Source organism: Alosa alosa, chromosome 1, assembly GCF_017589495.1.
Source record: "Alosa alosa isolate M-15738 ecotype Scorff River chromosome 1, AALO_Geno_1.1, whole genome shotgun sequence".
NCBI lineage: Eukaryota > Metazoa > Chordata > Actinopteri > Clupeiformes > Clupeidae > Alosa > Alosa alosa.
Window position 1 is genome coordinate 24,390,850 of NC_063189.1, and position 25,204 is coordinate 24,416,053.

At 41.7% G+C, this 25,204-nt stretch overlaps 1 protein-coding gene across 7 annotated transcripts; it reads left to right on the top strand.

Annotated features, from left to right (window-relative positions):
• Positions 1–1,103: 1,103 nt before the first annotated feature.
• tsc22d2 (TSC22 domain family 2) lies at positions 1,104–25,077 on the top strand. Of its 7 annotated transcripts, none has more exons than XR_007193035.1 (6): positions 1,104–3,627; positions 13,184–13,258; positions 15,820–15,949; positions 21,764–21,850; positions 23,174–23,225; positions 23,362–23,389. XR_007193035.1 is itself a non-coding variant. In XM_048238534.1 (4 exons), the coding sequence occupies exons 1-4, from the start codon at positions 1,805–1,807 to the stop codon at positions 23,671–23,673; spliced, it is 2,262 nt and encodes a 753-aa protein (XP_048094491.1). In that variant the 5' UTR covers positions 1,116–1,804; the 3' UTR covers positions 23,674–25,077. The 7 variants fall into 7 exon arrangements, 2 of the variants coding, with proteins under 2 accessions (XP_048094491.1, XP_048094498.1); XR_007193036.1 differs by having other exon boundaries at positions 21,764–21,837; positions 23,362–23,379; XR_007193039.1 differs by lacking the exon at positions 15,820–15,949 and having other exon boundaries at positions 1,106–3,627.
• The last annotated feature ends 127 nt before the right edge of the window (positions 25,078–25,204 follow it).

Sequence of the window (25,204 nt, forward strand, 5' to 3'; positions counted from 1 at the left end):
TCCCCCTACATTTCAGGCCGTTATCAAACAAATGTCATAAAACTGCTACAAAAATGTTAAACAAACTACATGAAAGCAAGCTTTTAACAGCTTTTCCAACTATTACAGTATTTTGGTGTAGGCCTAATGCAATAATAACAGATGACAACAGGCCTAAAAGGGACACTTCAAGTCTAATAGAAAAAAAAATTGTTCGTCTCTGGGGAAGTACATATGTGATGAGAGATAAACAAACATACACAAATGCTACCATAGAAAGATCATTTGTATGGAAGGTTATCAAAAAATACTATAGCAGGCTGTAAATATGCCTATTTATACATAACATTTGAATATGCTCTAGTGATCACTCTAGGAGGCACCCACTGAGAAGACAAGGTCTGAGCCTCATGAAATAACTGGCCTTTAAAAAGAAAAATCTGCCTGCCTCTATGGGAAAATCTAAGAACATTTATTTATTTACGATACATTATTCATTCACAAAGAAAATTTGTGTCATTAAAGATTGGATTTTTTAAGATCAATTACAATTACTGATTTTTTAATTCCTCTTTTTAGTAAACTTTAGCATGGGTTCACATACTTTTTCTTGCCACTGTATACACAAACAAATGTTAAATTATTATCTGCTGACTAATGCAAATTACTGATTGATCTCAGTTTTTTTTTTTTTTTTTTCAGATGGCGGTGCCTTTCTGCCATCTGTGAGGCTGAAATAATTAGGCATTATCCCAACTAAATCGATCTCCGTCTGGAAGCCAAAACATGGCAACGTGGCTGTTGGTGGTCTTCTCTGATTTGTGGAACGATAAAAAAAAAAAGACATCCAAAATTATGTCTCCAAAAAGCTTCGGCAATCAAAGAAATGAAATAAGAATTTTGAACTTGACTTCATCTTCAGATTTGTGTAGGCTAATTCCGTATTTAGGATAACATAGCGATTTTTAGAACTCACACTACGAATAAAGTAATGCGCAGCTGCCACCTCTGGACTTGGCCTACGTAGTTTTGTTACAAATTGGTGAAAATCGGCAGAGGAATTTAGCCTGTTATTTGTTTAATCTCAAATTAGTCTGCCGAACGCAATATCAGAGCCCGTTTGCAATATAGACTAAACGCCATTGGTTTATTTTCCTAAAGGGGACGCTATCTAGTAGAGCCTGTTGCACTAACTTCCCAGCATGCAATGCGAACTTGCATAGCCATCTTGTAGGGGAGGCGATTTTTTAAGAATTTCAGACCCAGATTTTCGGAGGATAGTGAGTACCCTTGTCTACCACGGTGATTACCCCTTGTTTCAAATCTATAAATACCTGTATAATCGGGGATTTAAGTCGAAGACGAGGACAAGAATGAACGAGCTTTTTGGGAAAGTAATTTTAAGTACTGAAGCTAGCTAGCTAAATGAGAGGCACAGTGAACGGGCCCGCCTCAGTCTAAAGTAGCTGCTGCAGCTGCGCAGGTACATCTGCGACAGCGGCCCTCTGGCAACTACGGAGACGGGAAATTATTTTACGTAGTAGGCCGGTTCTGTTAGGCCGACGCATTGGACTCTGTTTGGACGAATCATTTGAACATCTTAATTGCTCGGGAGGACCGTGTGATCTACCACCGAACCTTATAACGGTATCCGTAATGCAACAGAAGGAGAAAGGAAGAAAGATGACGCAGAATCTGGCTAAAAGATAGAAACCGCTGGTTTGCTGTTGCTCTCACTGCATATCGGGAAATATAAAATACGCAAAGTTATTTGTTTGATTTCCCTTTAGTGATCGTGAGAGGGGGTAAAAAGTAAGTATTCAAAATGTCTAAAATGCCCGCAAAAAAGAAGAGTTGTTTTCAGATCACAAGTGTGACACAAGCTCAGGTGGCAGCCAACAGCGTAGCGGACGACACCGAAAGCTTGGATGACCCAGACGAATCACGAACCGAGGATGTGTCTTCTGAAATATTCGATGTGTCCCGAACTGATTTCGAACCTGAGGTATGTGACCGTAGCTCTTCGGAGGAAACACTGAACCATGTTGGAGAGACAGACGCTGCGCACACGCATGCAGCCAGACCGCTACCTTCAACCACGGGGACTTTTAACATTAGTCCTTCTTTTCGTAATATAATACCGAATAGTGTCACCAATGTAAGTCACCAGTCCCCTATAACAGGTGTGTCGACGGTGCAAAATTCTGTACCTACAAGTGGTGTCGTGCACCAGCTAGCGCCCAGTGTTGGGGCGGGTATCGTGCCGGGAAGCACGACTCCGTTGGCTTCGACTGGCTCGGTGAGTGCCTCTACAACGACTACTACTACCACCACCAGCTGCAGTTCACGTTTTCGGGTCATTAAATTAGATCATGGTACTGGTGAACCTTTCAGGAGAGGCAGATGGACTTGCACAGAGTTTTATGAGAAGGATTCTGAGGGATCTGTTATAAGTAGAAATGTAGACACAATACGGCATAACAGCACATTGGACCCTGGAACTGATCGAGATAGCGGTCTTGGGGCCACAGGGGGATCCAGTGTGGCACCATCTGGTCTCTCTGGACATGGTCCTGATCCCAGTGCGGAAACTGCTCTGTCTGCGGCTTCACATGTGATTCATTCAGATTTGCAGCAGCAACAAAACTATGGTGTCAGCCAGCACCATGTAATTTCAGGTTCTGTGACTCATGAGATGCAGCAGATGCAGTGCTCTCCACATCCTGTCCAGCAGCAGAATCTCCTTATGACTAGCCTGAATGGCTCCCAACAAACCATGCACATACAGAAATCTCCTGGCGTGCCTCCTGGTCCACAGGCCCAGCCGGTCATCTACCAAACCCAGCCGCTGCAGCAGCCAGTCCCACCCCAGCAGCTGCAGTTGGGGCACCAGCTTCCGGCTCAACCCTCTCTGCTACCTGGATCTCAGCTTGAATACAGCCAGCAGCACCTGGCTGTCACCACTGTTCAGTCCAATTCAACGGCAAACCTTTCCATAGGTCGGGCCGTTAACCAGGGGCCTTCGCCAATACCCACCCCGGCCAGTGGAGTTCAGGGTTTGGGGATGTCTGGGGAGATGCCCGGGGTTCTTGGAGGTGTGCCCATCAGCCAGCCAGTGCCCCAGTCCACGTCTGCACATCTTCAACAGCCTACAGGCGGGATGGGCAGTGCTGGTGGGCCCATGATGGCAGTTGGCGCTCTTCAACATCAGCAGCAGCAACCACAAATAGGACAGTACTTGTCTTTGGGGGTGCCTCATGGGCTCCCCAATGCCCAGAATGTGCCTACAGCGCCAACCTCGGTTGCAATCTCCAGTGCGCCATCCTCCAGTATCCCCACTTCTGTGCCTGTGGCTTCCAGCATGGTGACTCAGAACACAACCCTCCTCTCCGCCGCCGGGCAGCAGCAGCAGCCTCAGATGCCCCGCAATGGCACAGCGGGGGTTATGGGAACATCAAATCACCCCACTGCTAGCTTGGGACAGACGGACGAGAATCGGAGGAAGTCGGATGTTATATCTCAGTTTCCTGCTGTCTCTGGGAAAGATCTTCCCATAAAGCCTTTGATTCCTGAGAGCCTGCAGCTGGCCCACCCTGCAGTCAACAGCCTGTTCGGGATACCCATTCAGATAGACGGGGATGAGGATAGGTAAGGAATGTTAAGACCAACAGATGGTGATGATGAATGATTACTTAGGTACACTTAATGTCCATGGCCAATTTTTCAAATAGAAGCCTTAAGCTTAAATGGCACACTTGAAGAAAGATGACAGATGAATGTATTGAGTGTAACTGGTGTGGGTTTTTTTCATAAGCAAAACTCAAGTTTTCCTACAGATATGAAGGTAGTGTTAGTTATTATTCTAAAAGTATTTAATTTAAAAACGAATGTTTGCCTCTGGCAAGAGAGACGGCATTCTTTTCTGTCTTTTTAAGTGCGGTCTGTAGTTACATAGTTAAATTTAAAATAAATGTACTACAGTAACCCAAATGGAGCACAGGAAGGAAATATAATGTTTGGTGCTTCTCAGTAGAGGCCCAGTCAGCCTGGTGTTAAGTCCCAGTGGGGGAAAACAACTTCTAAACCGGCTGAAATAATGTCCTTTTGTAGTCTCATTAGCCATACTCTGTGACTAACCTGAAAGTTTCCTGTTAATTAGTTAGTTTTGATTAGTTCATTTTTGATGGTGGTTTGTTTCCTCAGTCATAGATAGTCTGTTACAGACAGGGGTGCGTTTCCCAAAACCATAGTTGCTAACCTGTTAGCAACTTGGTTGGCAATGGGAAATTGCATTTCAACCAATAAAGTTGTTTACTTCGTTAGCAACTATGGTTTTGGGAAATGCGGCCCATCTTAGTAATTTTCATCACCAACCCTGTCACCCCAGCTAATGAAAAAATGTAAACATTATGATCTCACTCATAAAGAAGCACCACAATTAGATAAACTTTAGAATGCAGAAAAGTGAATGAATCCCTTTAACAGAGTACAGTGTCTATATTTGTCTTCAGTCTTACTGGTGAAAGTCAACAGAGTGAGATTGCAACCTCTGTGTCCTCACCATCTATGCAAACACCTCCACATTCATCTTGTTAGGCTTAGCATCCAGATTTAATTCGGTGTGGTGTGGAACCCCTGCATGAAATGAATCTCTATTGAAATATTAGTCTGTCAGCCCCTTGCAGTGAACAAGAGTCGATTATGTTTTGTCTGTGTGCAGTCTATTAGTACCAGCAATAGTTTTTTCTGTTTTAGGGGATTGTGAAGTCTTGTTTGCTTAAGTTATTTAGACCTCACCTGTATAACCATATCATCATGAAGTCCTCATGGTCATGCCTGAGATTATTTAAAAAAATGTATGCTCAGATGAACAGCAATTAAGTATTACCATCGTCACAGTTTTGGTTGAAAGTGTTTTTCTTAATGCTCTCAAATGTTCAGCTTTCAGTTCCTGCATTGCAAGTTGCTTGCAGTATGTAAACTGGCTGGCAAGTGTGAAAGGAAATGGTAAACTGTCAGGTGCCTCAAATGGCTCTGTGGCTTCTCCGTGATGTATGACAAAGTGTAGTTCATAGCCAAGCTGTGGTCAGGCAGGCACACAGGCACAGTGTTATTTGTCAAACTTGGGCCATGCTGAGAAAGGGATCGTCTCATTGCCACCGACTGGTATGTGCACAGCCCCCACAAGGCCTGACTGACATACATAACACCTTCCTTTGCTGATAGGACCTTTTTATCAGAGAGGCTCCCCTATCGGATGCAGAACAGTAGTCTTTCCACAGAACTCCATGTTAAGTGATAAGGCTAGTGTATACGCATGTGCACTCACATACTGAAGATGCTGCTCTCCCATGCTGTAGGTTCAATGTTTTCAGTGTTTGAGGGAAATTGAGGTAGTTGTGGGCTTTTGGGCCTCTTTCAGCATTAAGCTTAGTGTAACTTTTGAAATGAGCCTCTGTACATTCTGTCCTTTGTTGTTTCAAAGGAACAAGCTTATGTGTCGAGTGTTCTTGGACAAAAACTTTGCCACACAGTTGTTCATGTAAGATAAAGTGTTGACTGATCTGCCTGAGACGACATTCCTGTGCAGCAATAACTGAAATATTTCCTGAATCCTTGGGACACCCAGACCCAGAGTCCTGTGTCCTGAAACGCTCAGCGTAGGCATCTGAGAAATTCACTCTCCTTGGCAACAGCAGATCTGTCAAGACACCATGGAAATATTTAGCATGTCTTTCTTGAGAGTATTTCACAACACATTGGATTATGTCATCATTTCATTAAGAGAATGACATTGTTGTGTACATGCAGTAGACATTTATGATGACATATATATATATATATATTTATATGGCATTGTTTAGTCCAGTTCCCCAAACGAAAGGTTGTCCTGTAGTGTCTAACTGTAGCAGTCCTCTGCTCTGCCTTTCCCCTCTGTGTGTGCTTTAGCTTTAACCTAAACATGTGGAGAGGGTAGAACATGAAGCAGGTTCAGTGCGGTGGAGAGAACATTGCTCAACCCCTGGAAATGTTCCTGATTAAGTTGCAAACATGTTAATGAGCTTTGTGTAAATAGCAAACCATGTAGCCACCGGGCAATTCCTCTCGTCATTTCTGGACCTTAGCATCCTGTTGTAGCATTGTAAACAGGAAGTATGCTCATCATTAAGAAGAACAGGACATTTATTATTCTCCATAATAAGACTCAAGGGCATACACACACACACAGCAGTTTAATAGCCTGCCTCACCATTCATTTTTGTGTGTTTTCCCTTGCTGATCTGTTGGGGGTGAGCTATGTGGCAGTGATGTGATTGTAGCTCATGGCTGTGTGGTGAGGTCCTGTGAGAAAGCAAGCAGCTTGTGCCCCATCTGGTGGTGTGAATGTTCAGCCAGTCGTGCAGCTGGGTCACTGTAAGCACTGATAGGGGCTGGGCCACTCGTATGGAGTTAAAATGGGGTCAAAGGTCACACAAAACTTGTAGGCTAATTTGCGAGTTCACAAGTGTAATATTTTATAGGTTACACACAATTAAAAAGATGTGTCATTTTGTGCAGCTGCACTGTGATATTTGAAATGAACCAGCATAGCATTTAGACTGTAAAAAATTGATAAAAAGCCCTATTTAGTCTGATCCAGCTGAAACAAAATATTAAGGTAGGTTTGCAGTTGGTATGAACTATCTGCTGGAGTAGAGTTTCAGTGTTGTAGCTTGAAGTGCACTTAAAATGCTGTTCAAGTGGCTATTTAATTGCAATACCTTGCTTTAGATGTGCTTTTGAGGGTTGTTCTCTGCGGCTGAACTGATGTTGTTTAGCGGTCTTATTCAGCTTGAAATGTGCTTCAGACTCATGAAGCACTCCTTTGTTTGGGCAGGCTTTCTGTCTCACCTACCTGTGATGTTTTTGTCCTTTAATTATTTTTACCACTGTACTGTTATTTGTACCATCCTCTGATTGCATTCAACAAGTTTGTCTACTGTAACTTGCCACATGAGAACACATTTGTAATGTAGGCCTAATGTGGTGTGTGTCATAGGATACAGTTGGTTGGAATATAGTAAACCATATAAAACTGCATTGTTGTAGTTTTTCATCTCCAGTTAAAATGAACCTAACTATCTACCTATTACACAAAAAACACAAAGTCTCTTTCGGCAGCATTTCACTTAGTTAAACTAGTCTAATCCGCTATGTATCGCAGCTCGATTCCAAAGGATCAGATGATTTGAATCGGTCCTCAAGTGCCGATTACAATAGTCATACCGGTGTCTAAATATTTTAGAACAAGGTCTTGCTGCATCCACTGAAACTGTGTGCTTTTGGTCTCCATTTGATTTATTTGTTTCTGCATGCATATTCAAGAAGGGTTCTTTGTTTGAGTAGACAGCGGGCAAAATCTCTCTTCTGAAATCTTTCTCTCATCACCCGCCCAGGTCTGAACTGAAGGCAACTTTTTGTTTTCACTGAAAGACCAAACATCAAGCCTCTGTGGATGTCAAACCTGTTGGGAAAAATGACATTTCGGTCTTGCACATTTTAGAAAGACTTTCTGATTTTTGATGGGTTGATGTAGGGAATTATTTTGTCAGCAAAACAAGTGTAGACAAATCAAAATATGTTTTAAATTTTTCAAAGTAGGGTAGTTGCATTTTGCATTAGCCCCACCCACTTTTGCCATCCTGTTAGTCAGCTTGAGGTTGACACCTAGAATGAGATTCCAACAGTCTTGGAGGAGTTTCCAAGAGTTGTTGTGCTCTTGTTGGCTTTTCTTTCCCTCATATTTCTTGAAAAGAAATGACTTGATTATTTCATGAAGCTGGTTGTGATGATTGATTTGATAGGTCTGTGTGTGTGTGTGTCCATGCATGTGTTGTACTTTGTAGTCATTTAGGTGCATGCGTTGTAGTAAAGGCACATGTTATGCAGACCAACCCTACGCAAGGCACCCCTCCTGTGCCTGGTCCAGAGCAATGATTTAGATAGATAGATAGATAGATAGATAGATAGATACTTTATTGTTCCCCAGGGGAAATTCAAATTTATGTGGATATCTTTTGCCCTCTCCTTCCACAATCTGTTTTCACTCACTGGGTAAGCAAATAGTACTTTCCAAAGCAAACAGCTTTGATCAGCTTTGAAACTTTAACTCTTGAAAGTAGGGATGCACGATATATCGCCGGCCGATATATTATTGGCCGATAAATGAAAATATTATTATCGGTCCGATAACAGAATTCTGGCCGATAAATTGTCCTAATTAGTCCTAATTTAGGCCTACGTAAGGTCTGTCTGGCTACACTGAGCTACTTGAGCTTGGTTGGCTATACTTTTTCCTCAATATAATGTCAGTGGTGTGAATGTATTTCACCACTCTAACAAAATCTGTGGATATGCGTTCATTTGGGAATCTGTGCATCTCAAAATCGTCTCGTGAATGATCCGCCATTTAACCTTACCAGAGGTTCAGCCTTATAACCTTACCAGAGGCTCAGCCCTATCTAGAGCCGTCTTGCGCTGGTGTGTTTGCACTTTACCGCGCTGATCGGGGAAACAAATAAGCAAACTCGTTAGTGGGACGAGTACATAAGTAGGCCTAGTTCTAAGTTGTGTTTTAGTATTATATTTGCATTACGTTAGCTTGGGTTTTGTATTACTACCTAGAAATATGCTAACCATTCCTGCTTCAGTTCCAGACAGGTCATCATAATAAGTTATTAAAACCTTCGGGGCTAACCCCTTTCATTTCTGCTGCAGCAGGTTGTGCGCAACAGAGTAGACGGACATAAGATACAGTCTGAGGAGTTGCAGATTTATTCAGTTGAAACCAAACATAAGTTTCCTCACAAACTCTGATTTGGTCACTACACTGTAGCTTATTCCCAGCTGAGCCGTTTATGAGCGTTTAGTCCTAAATTAAAACGATTCATACTCTCTAGCCACTCACTCGCAATTCACTGATGTCAGGTTCACTTAAAGGAGCCACACATACTGTAGGGCTAGGCTACTGTTATGTTGTTGACTGCCGCACTATTGAGGACTATTATGAGTTCTGTCCATCATTTGGTGGTAGGTAAAATTACTGCAATAAAATTATGCTTATTAAATGCTTTCCCCAAATCACTTTTCACAATTTTTTTTCAAGAGTAATATTATTGGTTATCGTATCGGTATCGGCCACAACAAACCAATAAATATCGGTTATCGTTATCGGCCCTAAAATTCCATATCGGTGCATCTCTACTTGAAAGCCATATTTTTACCAGGGGGGTCTAAATAAGGTAAACCTTTTCAAGATCCAAGTGTATAATCTAGTGTCACGATACCAAAATTATGACTTCGATACAATACTTGCCATAAATATCACCACGGCGAAATCCTAAAATATCTGGAAAAGAAAGGACGAAGACTTCCTCCAGGTGTATTGAGTCATTTGTGTTGAATTTGGTGCATTTTTGTAGTGTGCAGGTCAATTCTGGTTTCTAAACTTACATGAAACATGAGATACAGGAGATGCATTGAGCCTCGTAAATGGTGTAAAACAGTGATTTATTTGCATGGCTAGCCCGATGCCGAAGCACCACCATTGAAAAAGCTGTTGGTAGCATCGGCTAACTAGCGCCAGATTTTGGAGTGCAGGGGACAAGCCGAGATGGGCTATGAGATATACGTTCACACTCGGTATCATGTTTCAACACACTTTAGGTCAATATCACACCGGAATTCTCCTTTAAGTCCTTTAATATATCTGTGTGCATTCCTACATTACGTCTATTTTTTGATAGTTAACATTATTTGCTACCACGTAACAATAAGCCAATATTAATATTAGGACTGCTGTGTATATGCCATGACAAACATTACCAGTAGTACTGACCGAATATTAAATAGATCGTTTGCCAGTTATGGTAATGTTATACTAGCGTGAACATTGCGCTTTCATCACGTTAGCACACTATGATCAGTCGTTATGTCTTGTCAAAATTCACTAATGAAGGAACTTTCGCTTTATCCCAGATAAGCTTCCTGGCGGTCTGGGACCTACAGGCATTGCAGGGTTTACTGGTGATTCAGTGGTCCATTACATTACTGAGGTACAGCTATAAGCATTCAGAACACCTCATCTATGTTACATTTACAACTAAACTACTCTTACATTGGTCAGATTGTTGCTTTGATTTTGACAGACGTCTCAGACATAGCGTGCAGCTCTGGAGTAAGATTGGAAAGGGCCGAGACCTCTAGGTGATTTTGGTCCGTTTGAGTGCAGTTACCGTACAATCTTTGGGGACACCCTCCACATTTCAAGTCAGATGCACGAGCCAGGTGTGAAAGCACCCTTATCACCATATTAATCATCATTGGTTTGAAATGAATAGAATAATGCCAGTCTAGTTCCTCTGGCTGTGACCATTTCACATATTTCACATCAGTATCCTGGCTTTTGGTCCAGGGCTGATTGTTGTGACCGCTTAATCAGTTGTCTCTTTGTCCCCTTTATTACATATTTGTATTGTTGTATATTGTCATGGGTTGTCATCTTGGGGTGACGTACACTCATTGAAACCTTCAAACATCTCAGAAGATGACCTTCCTTTCCCTTTCCTAGGACTTCAGTGTTTCCCCTACAGTGTATTTATCAGTGATTTTCAGCGCCGCTGCAACATAATATCACGAGATTCACTTAACACACTGTAAAAGCACAACGGCCAAAGTCATCTCGAAATTGTTTTCTGAAAGTCTTAAGTAAGTTAAGTGCATCAAATCCGCACCTAGCCTCTCATTATTCAGGACATATATGCGGCATGATGTGTCAGGTGATTACAAGCCCAAAGACAAGTCTGCAGCCCATATGGCTAGCCTACGTTCTGAACACGGTTACATTGTTTAGCTATCCGACTGATGGGGTCTTGCTCCGCCACAGTGTAGCCTATGGTGTCATCGTTCACTTGTAGGTTACACAATAAATAGCCTACTTATAGGCCTGGTGACAATAAAAATATTAGTTATATTTCATCCGCGAAGCTGTTTGTATGCCGTGAATTAAACTTGTAGCCTATGCCATATGTTAAGCTTGAGCAATTCCTCTGATCCAAAGCCTGCTTTGACACATTGACACTAATGTGAAACATGCATCCTCCTCTCCTAGCCTACATCAAATAAAAAGAAACCAATTCATGATTACGAAATGAATTTAACATGGGGAAAAGTTTGTTGCGATTTAGCCTACTGTTGTGATCGCGGTTCTTTCTGCTGATTGGATTTCGTCGGTGTCGTCAACTCTGAGAACTCTTGCTCCGGCTGACAATTTTATCCAGAGTTGATTTCCCAAAGATGAGCCTACATCAACATTCAGCGACAAATTATTAAAACGTAAAATAATGCAATAGAGTAAACCAATGTGCTACAAGGTGTATGGTCTTAGCGTTAATTGTAGCCTAGACTTGTAGCGTTAGCGTGGGGCTACATGTAATGTTTGCATGGGAAAGCTAGGCGAACACAGTCTAGGCCTGTTTAAACTTTCTGATAGTTAAAGGAAATATGAGCATATGTTGGCATATACGTATAGCCTAAATTCTGTCCACTTAGCTATAATAGGCTATCACAAACAGACCTTTTCTACGTTTGCGGCATTAGACATAGGAGCCTACATTCTTCTTAATCTACTAAACCCCTCTTCTTTAATCTACTAAACCCCTCTTCTACTGCACTTTTTACCCCATTAATGCACAAATAGGCTGACACCAGACATAATTTCACTGCATTTCTTACTTCCAGTAACTATATGCATGTGACAATAAACTTCCTTGTATCCTTGTATCCTTGTATACATTCTCTTATCAGAAAGACGTGTTCTCATAACTTCAGCGTTCTCTTGACGGTGAGACGAACGGTCGCACTTCAATCAAGTAGCCTAGGTCCTTTTCGAGTTAATTGTGAGTGAGTTGTATGGTAACTGTGGGGTGATGTAGAAGAAAAGTGAGTATTTTTTTTTTTATCATTGGGTTTGTTGTTTTGGGACTGAGAAATAGACTACAAGGAGAGCATCTGGCTCGTGCATGCGTGTCAGCATTAATGGCCCCCCCAACAATTCAATTCAATTACCAAAGAGCCTTAGAGATGTTCTTTGAAAAGCCCAGAAAAATTAAGTGCTCGCAGATTGGGTGTGGCCTTTGCCATTAAGACAAATTTAAATAAATTGTAAATAATCTTTTTCTGGGTTGTGCCATTTCATTTTTCTTCTATCATTTTTAACCAATAATGTAAAAGAAAGCTGAAAATGTCCACAAAAGAAACACGAAGGTATGATATAAAAAAAATATAACCCCCCCTCCCCAAGGAAAAATTTCTAGGGGAAACACTGGACTTCCTTTCTCTACACTCCCCAATCTTGATTAGGGCTCAACCCAATGGTGGTAGTGCTGGTGTTGGTAGTGCTTGTGTATTTGATATTTGTGATGTTGTTGGTGATGGTGGTTGTGGTCGTTGGGGGCGATGTGCGTTCCCCCATCCCTCTATCTGTGTCAGAAGGACTTGGCGGAATGGAGCAGGACTGGAAATTCGTGACCGTACAGGGTGAGGTAATGCCGCGCTGCTGGTGATGTAACCGATGTTTTGTACGCTGAATTCTAGGAAAAAGCAGCACCCTCCAAGCAGAGATGTTCACACTGGTCCCTCCTCTTCAGCCCCCCTGTTCAGAGCACAGACAAAGCCGTAATGGATATGAGTGGGTGGATGTGCAGAGGAAGAGCAGGGAGGGGGGCCGGGGGTCTGCACACGCGGCTGGCCACTGATGTAGTACATACTGTTCTTGGCCTGAAAGTCCCTATAGACAGGGGCGGGGCATAGAAGGTAACGTTGCCTTAAGTGCTCCCATAAAACTTTGTGTAGTTTGCAGTAAAAGAATGCAAATCTGGTTCATTCAGGGTTGTGGGACTGCTAAAAGCCCTCCACTCTTTAGTTTCCCCCTACTGATTTGTGAACTTTGGTAAGTATTCAGAGGTCTAACATGATATGTAGCTTATGTGAAATATCATGTCCAATGATCATTTTCCTATGTTAGGGAGTCTCTTTTGTTAATGTCTGCTAACACTGTGCCAGATGTTTGTCTTAGCCAGTTGTCCCTTGCACTGCCCTATTTCCATATACGACACATTCATTTCCTCTCCTTCTCTTTTACTGCACTGTGTGGTCGGTGGTGCAGGAACCCATCCACGGCTTTCTACCAAGCCTTCCAGCCTGGCGGCAAGCTGCGGAACTGGAAGGCGCTCAGCAATAGGTACAGTAACCATGCTGGGTCTGGTGTGAGCCTACTTTAGTCGCAGTGAGCTTTTCAAACGTGCATGCTGGCACAGCATTGCTAATAATGTGCATGAGCCAAGGGAAGTAGTCACTTTTGCTTGGCGTCCAATAATGGTCAGAGCTTTGGCATGCCAAAGTAAAGGAAAAGGCGTAGAAGGAACAGCTTTATTTGCCAAGGTACTGACCAAGGTGAACGTGATTTATTGTCAAGAGGTTGAGGTCTTGCTTATTACTCTACTGGGGGTGTTTCATGGCAGTGGTACATTTAGCATCAAGATAAACAAGACTTGGCAACCTCTCTTTTCACTCGTAGCTTCAGTGCTCACAAGCTGCAGTCTGGGCCCACACTCCTAAATCATGTCTGATTTTAATCCTGTAAATATGAGTAATTAACAAAATTACTAACAAAGTCAATGGCATGGTTCGCATGTCTTGTAATTGTATAGCTACATCTTGAGAATGTCTGGTGTGGTTACCTGAATTGTGGGTTAAAGGCACACTATGCAGTAGTGTTGCAGTAGTGCACCGATACTACAAAAGTATCGCAATACCCTGAAATTAAAAATGTCACGCCTATGCCTAATTTTATTAGTATCGCTACTTTTGAGAATGACCATGTTCTTTTGAAGTAACATGTGTGTGCACAAGGCATGCTTCTAGCGCCTCCTCCCCTAACCTGTGGCTGTGTGTCTTTTCTCCTCACACACACGTAAGCGCAGCTGTCGTGCTATAAACAGCAAGAGATGGCTGCTAGTTCAAGTGATGCTATGGTAACACACAATAATAGGCTAATATCAAGTTGATTTGCTCACTTGCATCTCTCAAGTTTGTGTTGCTAACCTACCTAAGCTGTGGGATTTTGGTCATTTAGGCCTACTATTTGGGTTCAATGTAATTTAGAAATAGGCTAAGCAACCATGGCAAACTTTTACATCTGAAGAGAGATCCTTGCTAACTATCCTGCTAGCTCAGGTCACTTTTGACAATAGTGCTCGCTAAAATTTTATTTAATTAATGAACATTGCAAGACACTTATCTCTTCTATGATCCCAGAAAGATTTTCTTCGACTTGTACATTTTTTGAACATTTATTTTATCTAATGACATACAAAACATAATTAATTGCATCCACATATCCTTATGCGCTATGTGCAACTTTTATTCACTAGACTAAAACCGTGAGACAAGGTCAATTACTCTCACATATCTCTTAAAGTGACAGGCACTCAATTACACCTACACATCACCAATGTGCACTCAATTAGACCTACACACCACATTAAAGATATGCCTAAGTGTAATAGTTTAAAAATAGTTATAGTTTTAGAATAGTTTTCAAATTGCTAAATATATCTGGGATGGCCACTGGTGTGAATGATCACACTACAGTATATTCAATATTACTGATGATGTCAAGGTGGTGGGGCCCCCAAATCAAATATATTTAAAAAAAAGTATCGAAGAAGTATCAAAATCGCAATTCTTGACTTGGTATTGGTATCGAAACATTAATTTTGGTATCGTGACAACACTACTATGCAGGTTTTTAGCTTAATATGCAACTTTTTTAGCTTAATTTACCTTCATTTAACAGCTTCAGAGTCATTGGAATGGTTATATGACTTTTTTCGGGTTGAATGGTGGCCGTGTCGCTTCCCCTAGCCTGTGTGGCCGAAAACCACCCTTGCAACTGTGGGCGGCCGGGCGGCGGCCTCAGTGTCAGGAATTCAGGAAGTGTCAGGAGTGTAACGAATTGCTTTACTGCATTCAAATACACATACACGCCAGGCACCGGCTAGAAAAAGGTAGCGATGGAGTTTCTCAGACATTCGTCATGACAGAGCCAGCAAAAACCGAGAAAACAGTAAGGCAATTGCCAATACTGCATAGTTTACCTTTAAAGTATTTTTGGTGATTTATCATAACTCTATTTGTTAAGGTTTTTGTGCGGTATGTCTGTTGAACATCTACCAGTCAGCAGTATATCAACATAATATTAACCAATTATGGAAGATGTCGAGATTAAGACGGTTCTTCTGAAGAAGTGACTAATACTGCTGACATTGACCATTCCTCTTACTCATTGAATTTTACTACAAAATGTTACTGCTTTCTCTTTTGTTTCCTAGATATTTCCAGTAATCATACCGTTTTAGTTCTTCTGTTATCCTGTGAGAATCCACCCAGAGAAATCAAGTTCTTTTGTAACTTGTATAGTGTTCTGATTTGTCATCCATCATCTGGAAAATTTGCCTTTTTTGAAGCTTAATAGGGATTTTGTAGAAATATCTAAAGTGTTCAATAAATCAATTTCAAAGACTGTAAACAATAAACTACAAGCCTGTCCAGCTCTGCTCTGGCTTATCCAGTTCAGCTCTGCCTGGACACACTAAACAATGGAAATTCACTGCCCATGCCCGTGGCTTCAATGCATTATGAAGAATCTTTCTCAGGTTAGTGTCTACCTGTGCCTCTGAGTAATTCCTTGCAATGTCCCAGATGTTTCAGGTTCAGGTAAACGTACCTCTTATCCCTCAGGAGCATTTGGACAGCACTCACCTGTCATCTGTGCATGATGTATGAGCAGCTCACTGCTCAAACAGGCTATGAGCTGTTTATGATGTTCCTGATGCTGGTGATGTAGCCACAGTTGTACCCCAGGGGGCAGGTATGAAAAGTATTTAGTAATCTCATGGCTTCACTTGTTTCCTTCTTTGACTTATCCTTTCATTCTTTCTTTTTTTTTTCTTTTCCCCTTACCCCTCCCTTATTTCTCTGTTCCTCGTTGCTGTTGACACAGTAGTGTTTGACGCCAGCTGGACATTAAGTACTTCTTTAGTGTGGAAGTCTATATTATCATTTCACAGACATTTGCCAAATATGTCAATGATCCTATCATGTACTGTAGGTTAATGGTCAAAGAAGCAAGTCCTTTGAACCATTTTGCTTCCACTCATGGTTAGACCACTTCTTTTCAAGGGGACATGCCTTTTTTGAGCTGCTTTGCTTTATAAGCTCCGTCATATATGTATCCTGGCTAGGGTTGGGCACCGAAACACGGTTTTAATATGGCACCGGTGCCTACGCAAACGGTAGTAACTGCATCAAATAATAATGTGGATTTCGGTGCCTCATTTCGGTGCTTAAATCGCGTTTTTTTTTTTTTATACGAGGCATCACTGCATGTCATGCGCCATCTCTAACGTCTTGCTCTGATAGCAGCACATCCAGATACAGTTAGCTAACATAAAAACTGGATGTATAAACCAGAGGGGTGCAACGTAGCTTACTTTAAAGCAATATCACGAGCTCCTGTCAAAATCTAGCAGTGGGCCTTACATATAAGCAAAAGGCTATGAAACAACATCAACAGTATACGTTGCACAATATCCTCGCTAATGCGCTAACTGGCATTTATTTGAAATGTTATCAGCAAGTTGTAAGATGAGAACTTTCATGTGCATGAGGCCCATATAGCATCACAATGAATATGAAGATCATGTTAAAAGTTAGCTGGCAAAAACATAAATATGTAGGTTACATACCTGATGTCACTGAGCTGTCAAAGAGGCTACGGAACCATCTCTGTACGTTATCGCTAATTAAACTCTGACTGCTGATAGTGGGGGGCCTTAAGCACATTTTCGCGCAAATTCTTCTAAAAGCGCCTAATTTGGCACAAATGTAGCTTAGGTCATACTGAAATGATTTAACTAGGGCGCCGGAGTCAATGACCCTTGGGGCCAAGATGGCGGCCAAATCCAATATGGCTGCTGCCCGAAAAGGCTATAACTTTTGAACCACATGAGTTACAAATGTAAACTTGATATCTTTTTCAGCTTAATTGATCATGGGAAACACATAGCTATGTTAATATTTATGACCCAGTACATCTGGACCCCTTATTCCTTTAATTCCAATATGGCCACTGTCCAAAAAAGCAGTAGTTGGGGGCCTTACACCCGATTGTTCGTGCAAATTCATCTACAAACACGACATTGACACAGATGTAGCTGAGGGCATAATGAAAAGATTTATCCAGGGCATCCAAGCGACCAAGATGGCGGCCAAATCTAATGTGGCCGCTGCCTGAAAGGGATTTAGCTATACATAGCTTTTGAGCCAGATGAGATACAAATACAGACTTGATGTCTATTTTAATTTTTTGACCATGGAAAACCCATAGGAATACTTACATTTATGATTGAGTATATCAGGACCCCCCCAAATTCCTTAAATTCAATTCGGCCCCTGTCCAAAAAAGTGTTTTGGCTACAAATTTTGAACCAAATGCGCTACAAATGAGGATGTGGTGTCTATTTTATGTTTATTGACCACAAGAAGTCCATGGCATATTTATATTTATGCTTAGGTCTGGAATCCGTATTCTTTTTAAGACTGTGGTTGAAAATATTTTTTTACCACAACTTTAAAGGTTTTTCTCAATGTTGATTCATTTCCTTATAAAAGTGAAATGCTTTCAGTGCACCACAGATGAATACATTTCAAAGTGTAATCATATAAGAAAGAATAAGACACAATTATTATTGCAAGGCAATATTTATATTATGGCAAATTGTTAAAAGAACAATATAGTCGATTTGTCCAAAACTGCTTCACAACTGCATAACAAAAAAAAAGCAATAACATAAAAACAACAGTGAATTCTCATTATCACTCACGATCACCAGATCACTCATCGTCTCCACCATCATTGTTTGTACAAGCACCCTCACATGCATATAGAAGTGCAACGAACTCCAGCTTTACAGCACTTGCAGTGCTCTCTATTTTCAATTTCAATTTAATTGTGCTTATAGAGCGCCAAAACATTACACATGTATCATGGCGCTTTACAAAGTGTAGACAATAAGAGAAAGGAAAGAAAAGAAAAGAAGGCCCATGGGTAACAGGGGCGAGGAAAAACTCCCTAGAATTGGAGATACATATAGGAAGAAACCTCGAGCAGATCCATGACTCAAAGGCCTGACCCATCTGCCTAGGGTCAAATACAGGACAGTAAGGTCTGTATACATGACAAATGCATATGATAGGCAGGTGTAGAGAATAGGACATGGTGTTTAAAGCCACTTGAGGTGAAAGTTACAAGAGTTGGGATGATTACATATCCGGTATGATAATGCATTAATCCTAATTTAATGTCTGAAAGTTCAAATAGTCCAGCGTTGGAATTGTCCAGGGGGAAAGGAGTTGTCAAGGCATGTGGTGGGTCGGCAGTATGGGCCAGGAATCTAGGCAGAGTTATCATAGGCGGGTGATGGGTCGCTACATGTAGGCTGTACGGGCCAGGACAGGGCTGTACAGGGCCTCTCTACATGCTATCTTGCAACCACAGTGGAGGAGAATGGTGCAGGCTTTACTGGCATCTCCGAGATTAGTTCTGTAAGGTTCCCAAGTCTTGCTCATAGTCCCGATACCATCCCCATGCATTGGACTCTGGGATGTCTTGTGGGACAGTGGTTGCCTGATTCCAGTAAAAGCTCGCCTGCAGCAGTGCTCTTTTGATGTGCTGAATCAGTGCAGCTTGGGTGGGAGGCAGGTTCTCGAGAGACTTGGTACCATTCGAGAAAAGGTGATGTCTAGCTTCATCTAAGCCACTGGAACCACAGTTCTTGCTGTACATGATGACGACCATACGCTCCAGTTTTTGGACATGGAAGTTATTGTTGATCTGTTCAGGGTCCCAGGTAAGGGTAACCAGGGATTCTGTGAGATCTGGTGTTGCCTCCCAAGCTGCCCAGGCACTCGTTTTCTCATGGCCCAGGAAGGCTGAGGTTGTGTCACAGCCTGTTAAAGCGTGGGACTCCAGTGGTAAGGCCAGTGACTTCTGGGGACCTAGATCCTTGCTGATTTCGTGGAGCAGGAATGTCCTTGGAGTTCTCCCATCTACTTTATTTCTTGATCCCGTTCCTCTGCGTTGGTGAGTTTGTGCTTTGAGGTTCTCCTCTGGATATGTATCAAACACAATATCCAGTCAGCGACAGATTCATAGCTCATGTGTGACCGCACAAACCCAGCAATACTACTAAACCTGAAGAATTCTGCCATGTCTGCATCAGGCCTGGACTGAAGTGAAAGGAACAGTTGTGTGATGAGTGTCATGTTTTGCTTCTAAATACCATTAGTTGTTTTGTGCTTGGCTTTTGTGTCAGGTCAGTTGGCAAATGTCAGTATGTTTGCCCGAGGAATCATATCAGTATAAGTATAAGTATATACTCTTTTGAAATTTGGTCTCTGCATTTATCCCAATCCGCGGAATTAGTGAAAACACACTGGGCACACAGTGAACACACAGTGAGGTGAAGCACACACTAATCCCGGCGCAGTGAGCTGCCTGCAACAACAGCGGTGCTCGGGGAGCAGTGAGGGGTTAGGTGCCTTGCTCAAGGGCACTTCAGCGGTGCCTACTGGTCGGGGTTTGAACCGACAACCCTCCGGTTACAAGTCCGAAGCGCTAACCAGTAGGCCACGGCTGCCCTAAAACTCTGATACAGGCTTGGTGACCTTGTCAAGTCGCTGCTCTACATTGGCAGTAGGGCTACACCAACTTTGTGAGCAGTAGTGAGCGAATCAGCCACTTCTCTTTCCATAATATCTTGAGTGTCAAGTGCTATGAGGTCATGATTCGTTGATAAGAAGGGATTTCCAAGGGTTTCCATAACTGGTCAAATTTAACGCATTTGGTTCAAAGGTTGTAGTCAAAAACCCTTTTTTGGAAAGTAGCCATATTGGATTTGGGGACTTTGAGGATCCACATATACACAATCATAAATATAAATATTTAGAGATTGGTATGGTGTGTGTTTTTTGTTAGCCTATTAGCTGGTTTGCATCGAACTCAATGAGCATCAAACCAAAAGCTAATAGGCTAACTGAAAAACACACCATGCCAATCTCTAGGTATGGTGAAGGGTATGTGATGATGTGGGGATATTTTAATTCCAAAAGCCAAGGGAACTTTATCAAGATGCACAGTATCCTGGATCCATGAAATAAGTGGCCTTTAAAAATAAAAAATCTGACTGCCTCTATGGGAATTTAACATAGGGGTCAAATACTTATTGCCCCTGTAATTTAAGGGAAAAAAATTATTTATTTACGATACATTTTTCATTCACTAAGAAAATTGGTGTCCTTAAAGGTTGGATTTTTACTTACTTTTTAATTAAGGCATTAAGATCATTTTTTAGTCAACTTTAGCATGGGTTCAAATACTTATTCTCCCACTGTATCAATTATACATTTGTATCTCATCTGGTTCAAAATATGCAGCCAAATCCCTTTTCAGGTGGCGGATTTGGCTGCCATCTTGGTCTCAGAGATCACCAACTCGGGCGCCCTGGCTAAATCATTTCAGTATGCTGTCAGCTGTATCCGTGCCAAATTTGGTGCTTGTAGATAAATTGGCGCAAACAATGAGGTGTAACTACAGTCAAAACTGCTTTTTTGGACAGCGGCCATATTGGAAATGGAGGATTAAGTGGTCCAGATATACTGGGTCATAAATATAAACATTCCTATGTGTTTCCCATGATCAATTAAGTTGAAAAAGACATCAAGTTTGTATTTGTAGCTCATGTGGTTCAAAAGTTATAGAAACCTTTTCAGGTAGCGGCCATATTGGATTTGGTCAGCCATCTTGGCCCTGAGGGTCTCTGGCTCCGGCCCCCTAGCTAAATCATTTCAGTATAACTTGAGCTACATCTGTGCCAAATTTGGCGCTTTTAGAAGAATTTGCGCGAAATGACCTATTTATGTGCTTAAGGCCCCCCACTATGACTGGTGTTAGCGCATAGCCATAGTTGCTGCTAAAATGCCTACTAGCGATGGGAATCTAAACACTTCAACACTGACATGTAGCCTAACATGTTCAAAACTATTGCGTGTGGGGAAGACATGAAATTCCTTGAAGCATTTGGGAACACACAGAGTTAACTGGAAAGTAGAGTCCCTGTTAGAATAGCTTGCTTGCAAATGCCGTTGTCCATGACTGGCAGTTCTATGGCAAGCGGTTTTAACATACCTTATGGCAAACCGCCTAGACTGGGTAAACTTGAAAGCAGAGCATTGTGTGTGCATCCATGGCAAGCTGTTTTAACATTTAAATGTATTACGTGTAGGAGCAATGAGATATTGATAGTAAATTGAATATAACAGTTCAATTTCATGTTCAAATTTGTCTTATCAATAAAAAAAAGCAATTTATGCTTTAGACCATTTTATTGTAAAAACAAAGTACCGGTTCAGGCACCGTTTCGGCACCGGCACTGTTTTAAAAGCATCGAGTTAGCACCGGTATCGGATAAAACCCAAACGATACCCAACCCTAATCCTGACATAGAAGTAGGCTGGTTGTGATTAGACAGCCATTACTTTGACTCATTAGTGTTTGGATTTTTTTCAGTTGGTATGTGGTTCCCTAATTCTTAATGTATGTATCTCCTGTGTCCCTATCTTCCAGATAATTATTTACATCTGTCCGCTGAAGGATGTGCTAGAAGTTTTCCAGTGATGTGCAGGGGACAGGCAAGCAGTGTATGGTTTAGGGGTCTGTGATGTGATTTACATCTGCAAAGATGTCTTATGCAAGTTTATTTGTGTGGTTATTGTAGCCTGTGTATGAAATGAGTTAGACATGCCTCTCCCACTCCACTAAATGATACTGGTCTGGCTGCTCCTTCCTTCATAGACTCAAGACAGAGTTCACATGACTGCACTGTACATGTTATATCTACTACTAAAACAAGAAATCTATTTGGCCAAGCTTTTCTCTTATGAGTTTTCTGAGAGGACCCCCCCCCCCCCCCCCACCTTCTCTCTCCAACAAAACGGCTTAAGGCACATCTGTATGCCTAAAAATGCCTAGGAGGCTCTATTTAGTGAGTTTTCCTATTGTACTTGTAACATATCTACGTGGGCCTGTGTTGTATAGCCTTCGGGGTTACATGTGTCAACGTTGTACCTTAAAGTTTTTGTGCCTCCTGCTCGAAGAGATCAAAGACGAAATTAACGCATTCCAGTTCTAACGAGACCATTATTCTTGATGCCTATCTCTAGTTTTCTTGCTCTCCTACTGTTAACATGAACTGACGGGTGAGATCGGAATGTACTGTCAGTGAGGTTCGAGATGAGCTGTAAGTGTGAAAGGATGGTGGCGTGGAGTTCTATTGGTGAATATGTAATATAACTTTATAGACCCCTAACGTTGAAGTTGGCTAAATACAGGCAGCGACTATTATATATTTTTAATCATACGCTTTGATTAACTTTTCAGTATTTGGAATATCAGGCACGCAACATGCAGTAGGCCACATTAATAAAAGATAGGTTGTAAAGCTTAAATAATTTACCGAAAATAATTTTACAAAAAACAAGGACTACAAAGTTTCACGGGTCAGACTGGTGCCAGTTCTTCTAGCGTGATGGCTTGTTTTTTGGACGTGTTCGAAGAGAATTCAGTTCACAAGAGCATTATACTATTTGGAAGAGTCTGAAAACATCATGCATTTTCCGTCCGACAAGACTCTGTGGTAGGGGGCATCTAACCAAACCAAAGGTCCAGAAGATTACTGACCGCTTTAACCCTCTCTGGCCGAAGTCGTTTGGTGTTATGCGGAAGACGTTATCGAGTAGGTCAGCTCGCGCATTGCGCTGTGCAGCAGTGCATATGCGCCGCAACAGGTAATTCAATGAACAAGGAGGCTTACAGTAGCAAGGATTCATCAACCAACTCTGGTAGTAGCAGTGTCCTGGGATGCGTTTCACGATACTTATTATGTTTGCAGTGAAATAAGTGATGTGCAATTACCCTAATCAGTAAAATTCAAGTTAAATCCATGTATTAATAGTGTGATTCTTCTCTTTATTTCAGTGCCTCTGGTGCCAGTGTTGTTGCCATTGACAATAAAATAGAGCAAGCAATGGTAAGATTATATCTATTTATGCACAGTTCACGATGGCCTAATTCACATTTTTGTACCCAAAGTAATCTCATTAAGTATAATTGAAAATGATATTCGTATTTGAACAGTTTATAATTTAGTACTTTTTATTTTAAAGGATTTGGTCAAGAGCCATTTGATGTATGCTGTGCGTGAGGAGGTAGAGGTGCTGAAAGAACAGATCAAGGAGCTGTATGAGAGGAACTCTGTTCTGGAGAGGGAGAATGCCGTGCTCAAGTCTCTTGCCAACAGTGACCAGCTCTCCCAGCTGTCCGTCCAGCCGGCCACGGCCACCTCGAACAGCACTCCACCACAGCTGACCGGAGGCCAGGCCCCAGGGACGAAGGTCCACTCCCAGCCGGCTCATCCCATGGAGGTCGGCAAACCCATCACCACGCCTCCACTCCAGCCCAACGTCACATCTGCCTGACATGCATCCTTCTCTTCTGTACTGGGGAGAGGAGCTGGACTAATATGCTTAACAGATACGTCCTTAAGTTATTGAGAAACAAAAAAACGAGAAAAAAAAAGTCTTGTCCCTCCATCGGCTTGTGATCAGCAAATGAGCAGTGCTTCAATGTGTGTGCTGTCTGCCTTCCCAGTGTTTTAGACAAAGGCGGTCTTGGATTGGGATATGGCTTTCTTGCAAGGCACTGCGTGAACAGGCCTGAGGACGAACACCATGAGCGGGACCGGTGAGAACCTGGCTCTGAACCAGGGGGCAGGCCAGGTCCCCAAAGGGAGTGGCCAAAGAGTATTGACAGAGCTATTTTTTTAAAGAGAATCCAGCCAGGAATAAAAGGGGTTTATTTTGTAGCTTTTGCTGTGTCATGCCATAAGAAGCAAGAGTCTATTTTTCAAAGCCACCATACTTCACACCATACATCAGCACAGTTATGTTATTTATTGTAGGGCTGCTAATTTTATATTACCATTTGTATTTGTTTTAAAGCAAGAACAGTATCTGCCATCAGATTCCATTCTGTAAGATGAGGGCCTTTGGAAACTTGATTGGTTTGAATTGATTTGGCAATTACAGCAAGATTCAGTCCTTTACTAAAAGTATGTACAAACACTTTGCCGACAAAACACACAGGGCTAGCTCAAACACTAAAGTCAGTTTAACTTGTGGATTGTATCTTTACAATGGTCATGACTCAGTATGAATGTACATTTGTATAGAGTGTAAAGTATTAAGTGCATAGAAAGTTTGTACAGGTTCTTGGGATGAGATCTTCACTGAATCTAAAGTACTATGAAGAAACGTCAGTTCTCTTGGTAGTTTGTTTTAAGTCAATTGCCATACTCTCTTCCCTAACCTCAGAGTCTCATGCATATGGTTTGGGGGCAAGGGAGAAAAGAAGCTGTGAAAATGTTCAACCTCCTTTGTAACCAAAGATGCAAAGCTGTGTCATCTTTCTTTTTCTGTTTGTTTTGCTCTCATAATTTGCTTTCTGTACTATTGTTATTACTTTCTCCACCACTCTTTTCTCTATCTTCACCTTTTCCACTCTATTGTTTAAGTTTTTTTTGTTTTGTTTTGTTTGCTGTTCAGCATGTTCTGCATGATTTGTACTTGTCAAACCACTTTCTTACCTCATATTTGTATTCAGCACTCTTATTGTAAGATAGTAGTCTGTGAACATTGTAAATTTGGGGGATGACAGAGCGAATAACTCATGTCGATGGAGGAGCAGAAACTAGTGTTTACACTAGTCTCAGACAATGAAGTGAGCCATGTTTTGTTCATTGAAATGTTTGGATTACATATGCCAATAGTTTTGTTACATTGCAAATTTTAATGTATTTAAATAAATGCAATATTCAGATCCAATTTGGGTGAAAAACCTTTGATTTAAGGAAAAGCTCTCGCATTCGCTTTGGACAAATTTAGCATCTGCTAAATACCATAACATTACACAATGATAACTATTTTCTGATGTATTCAGAATGGCACAGGG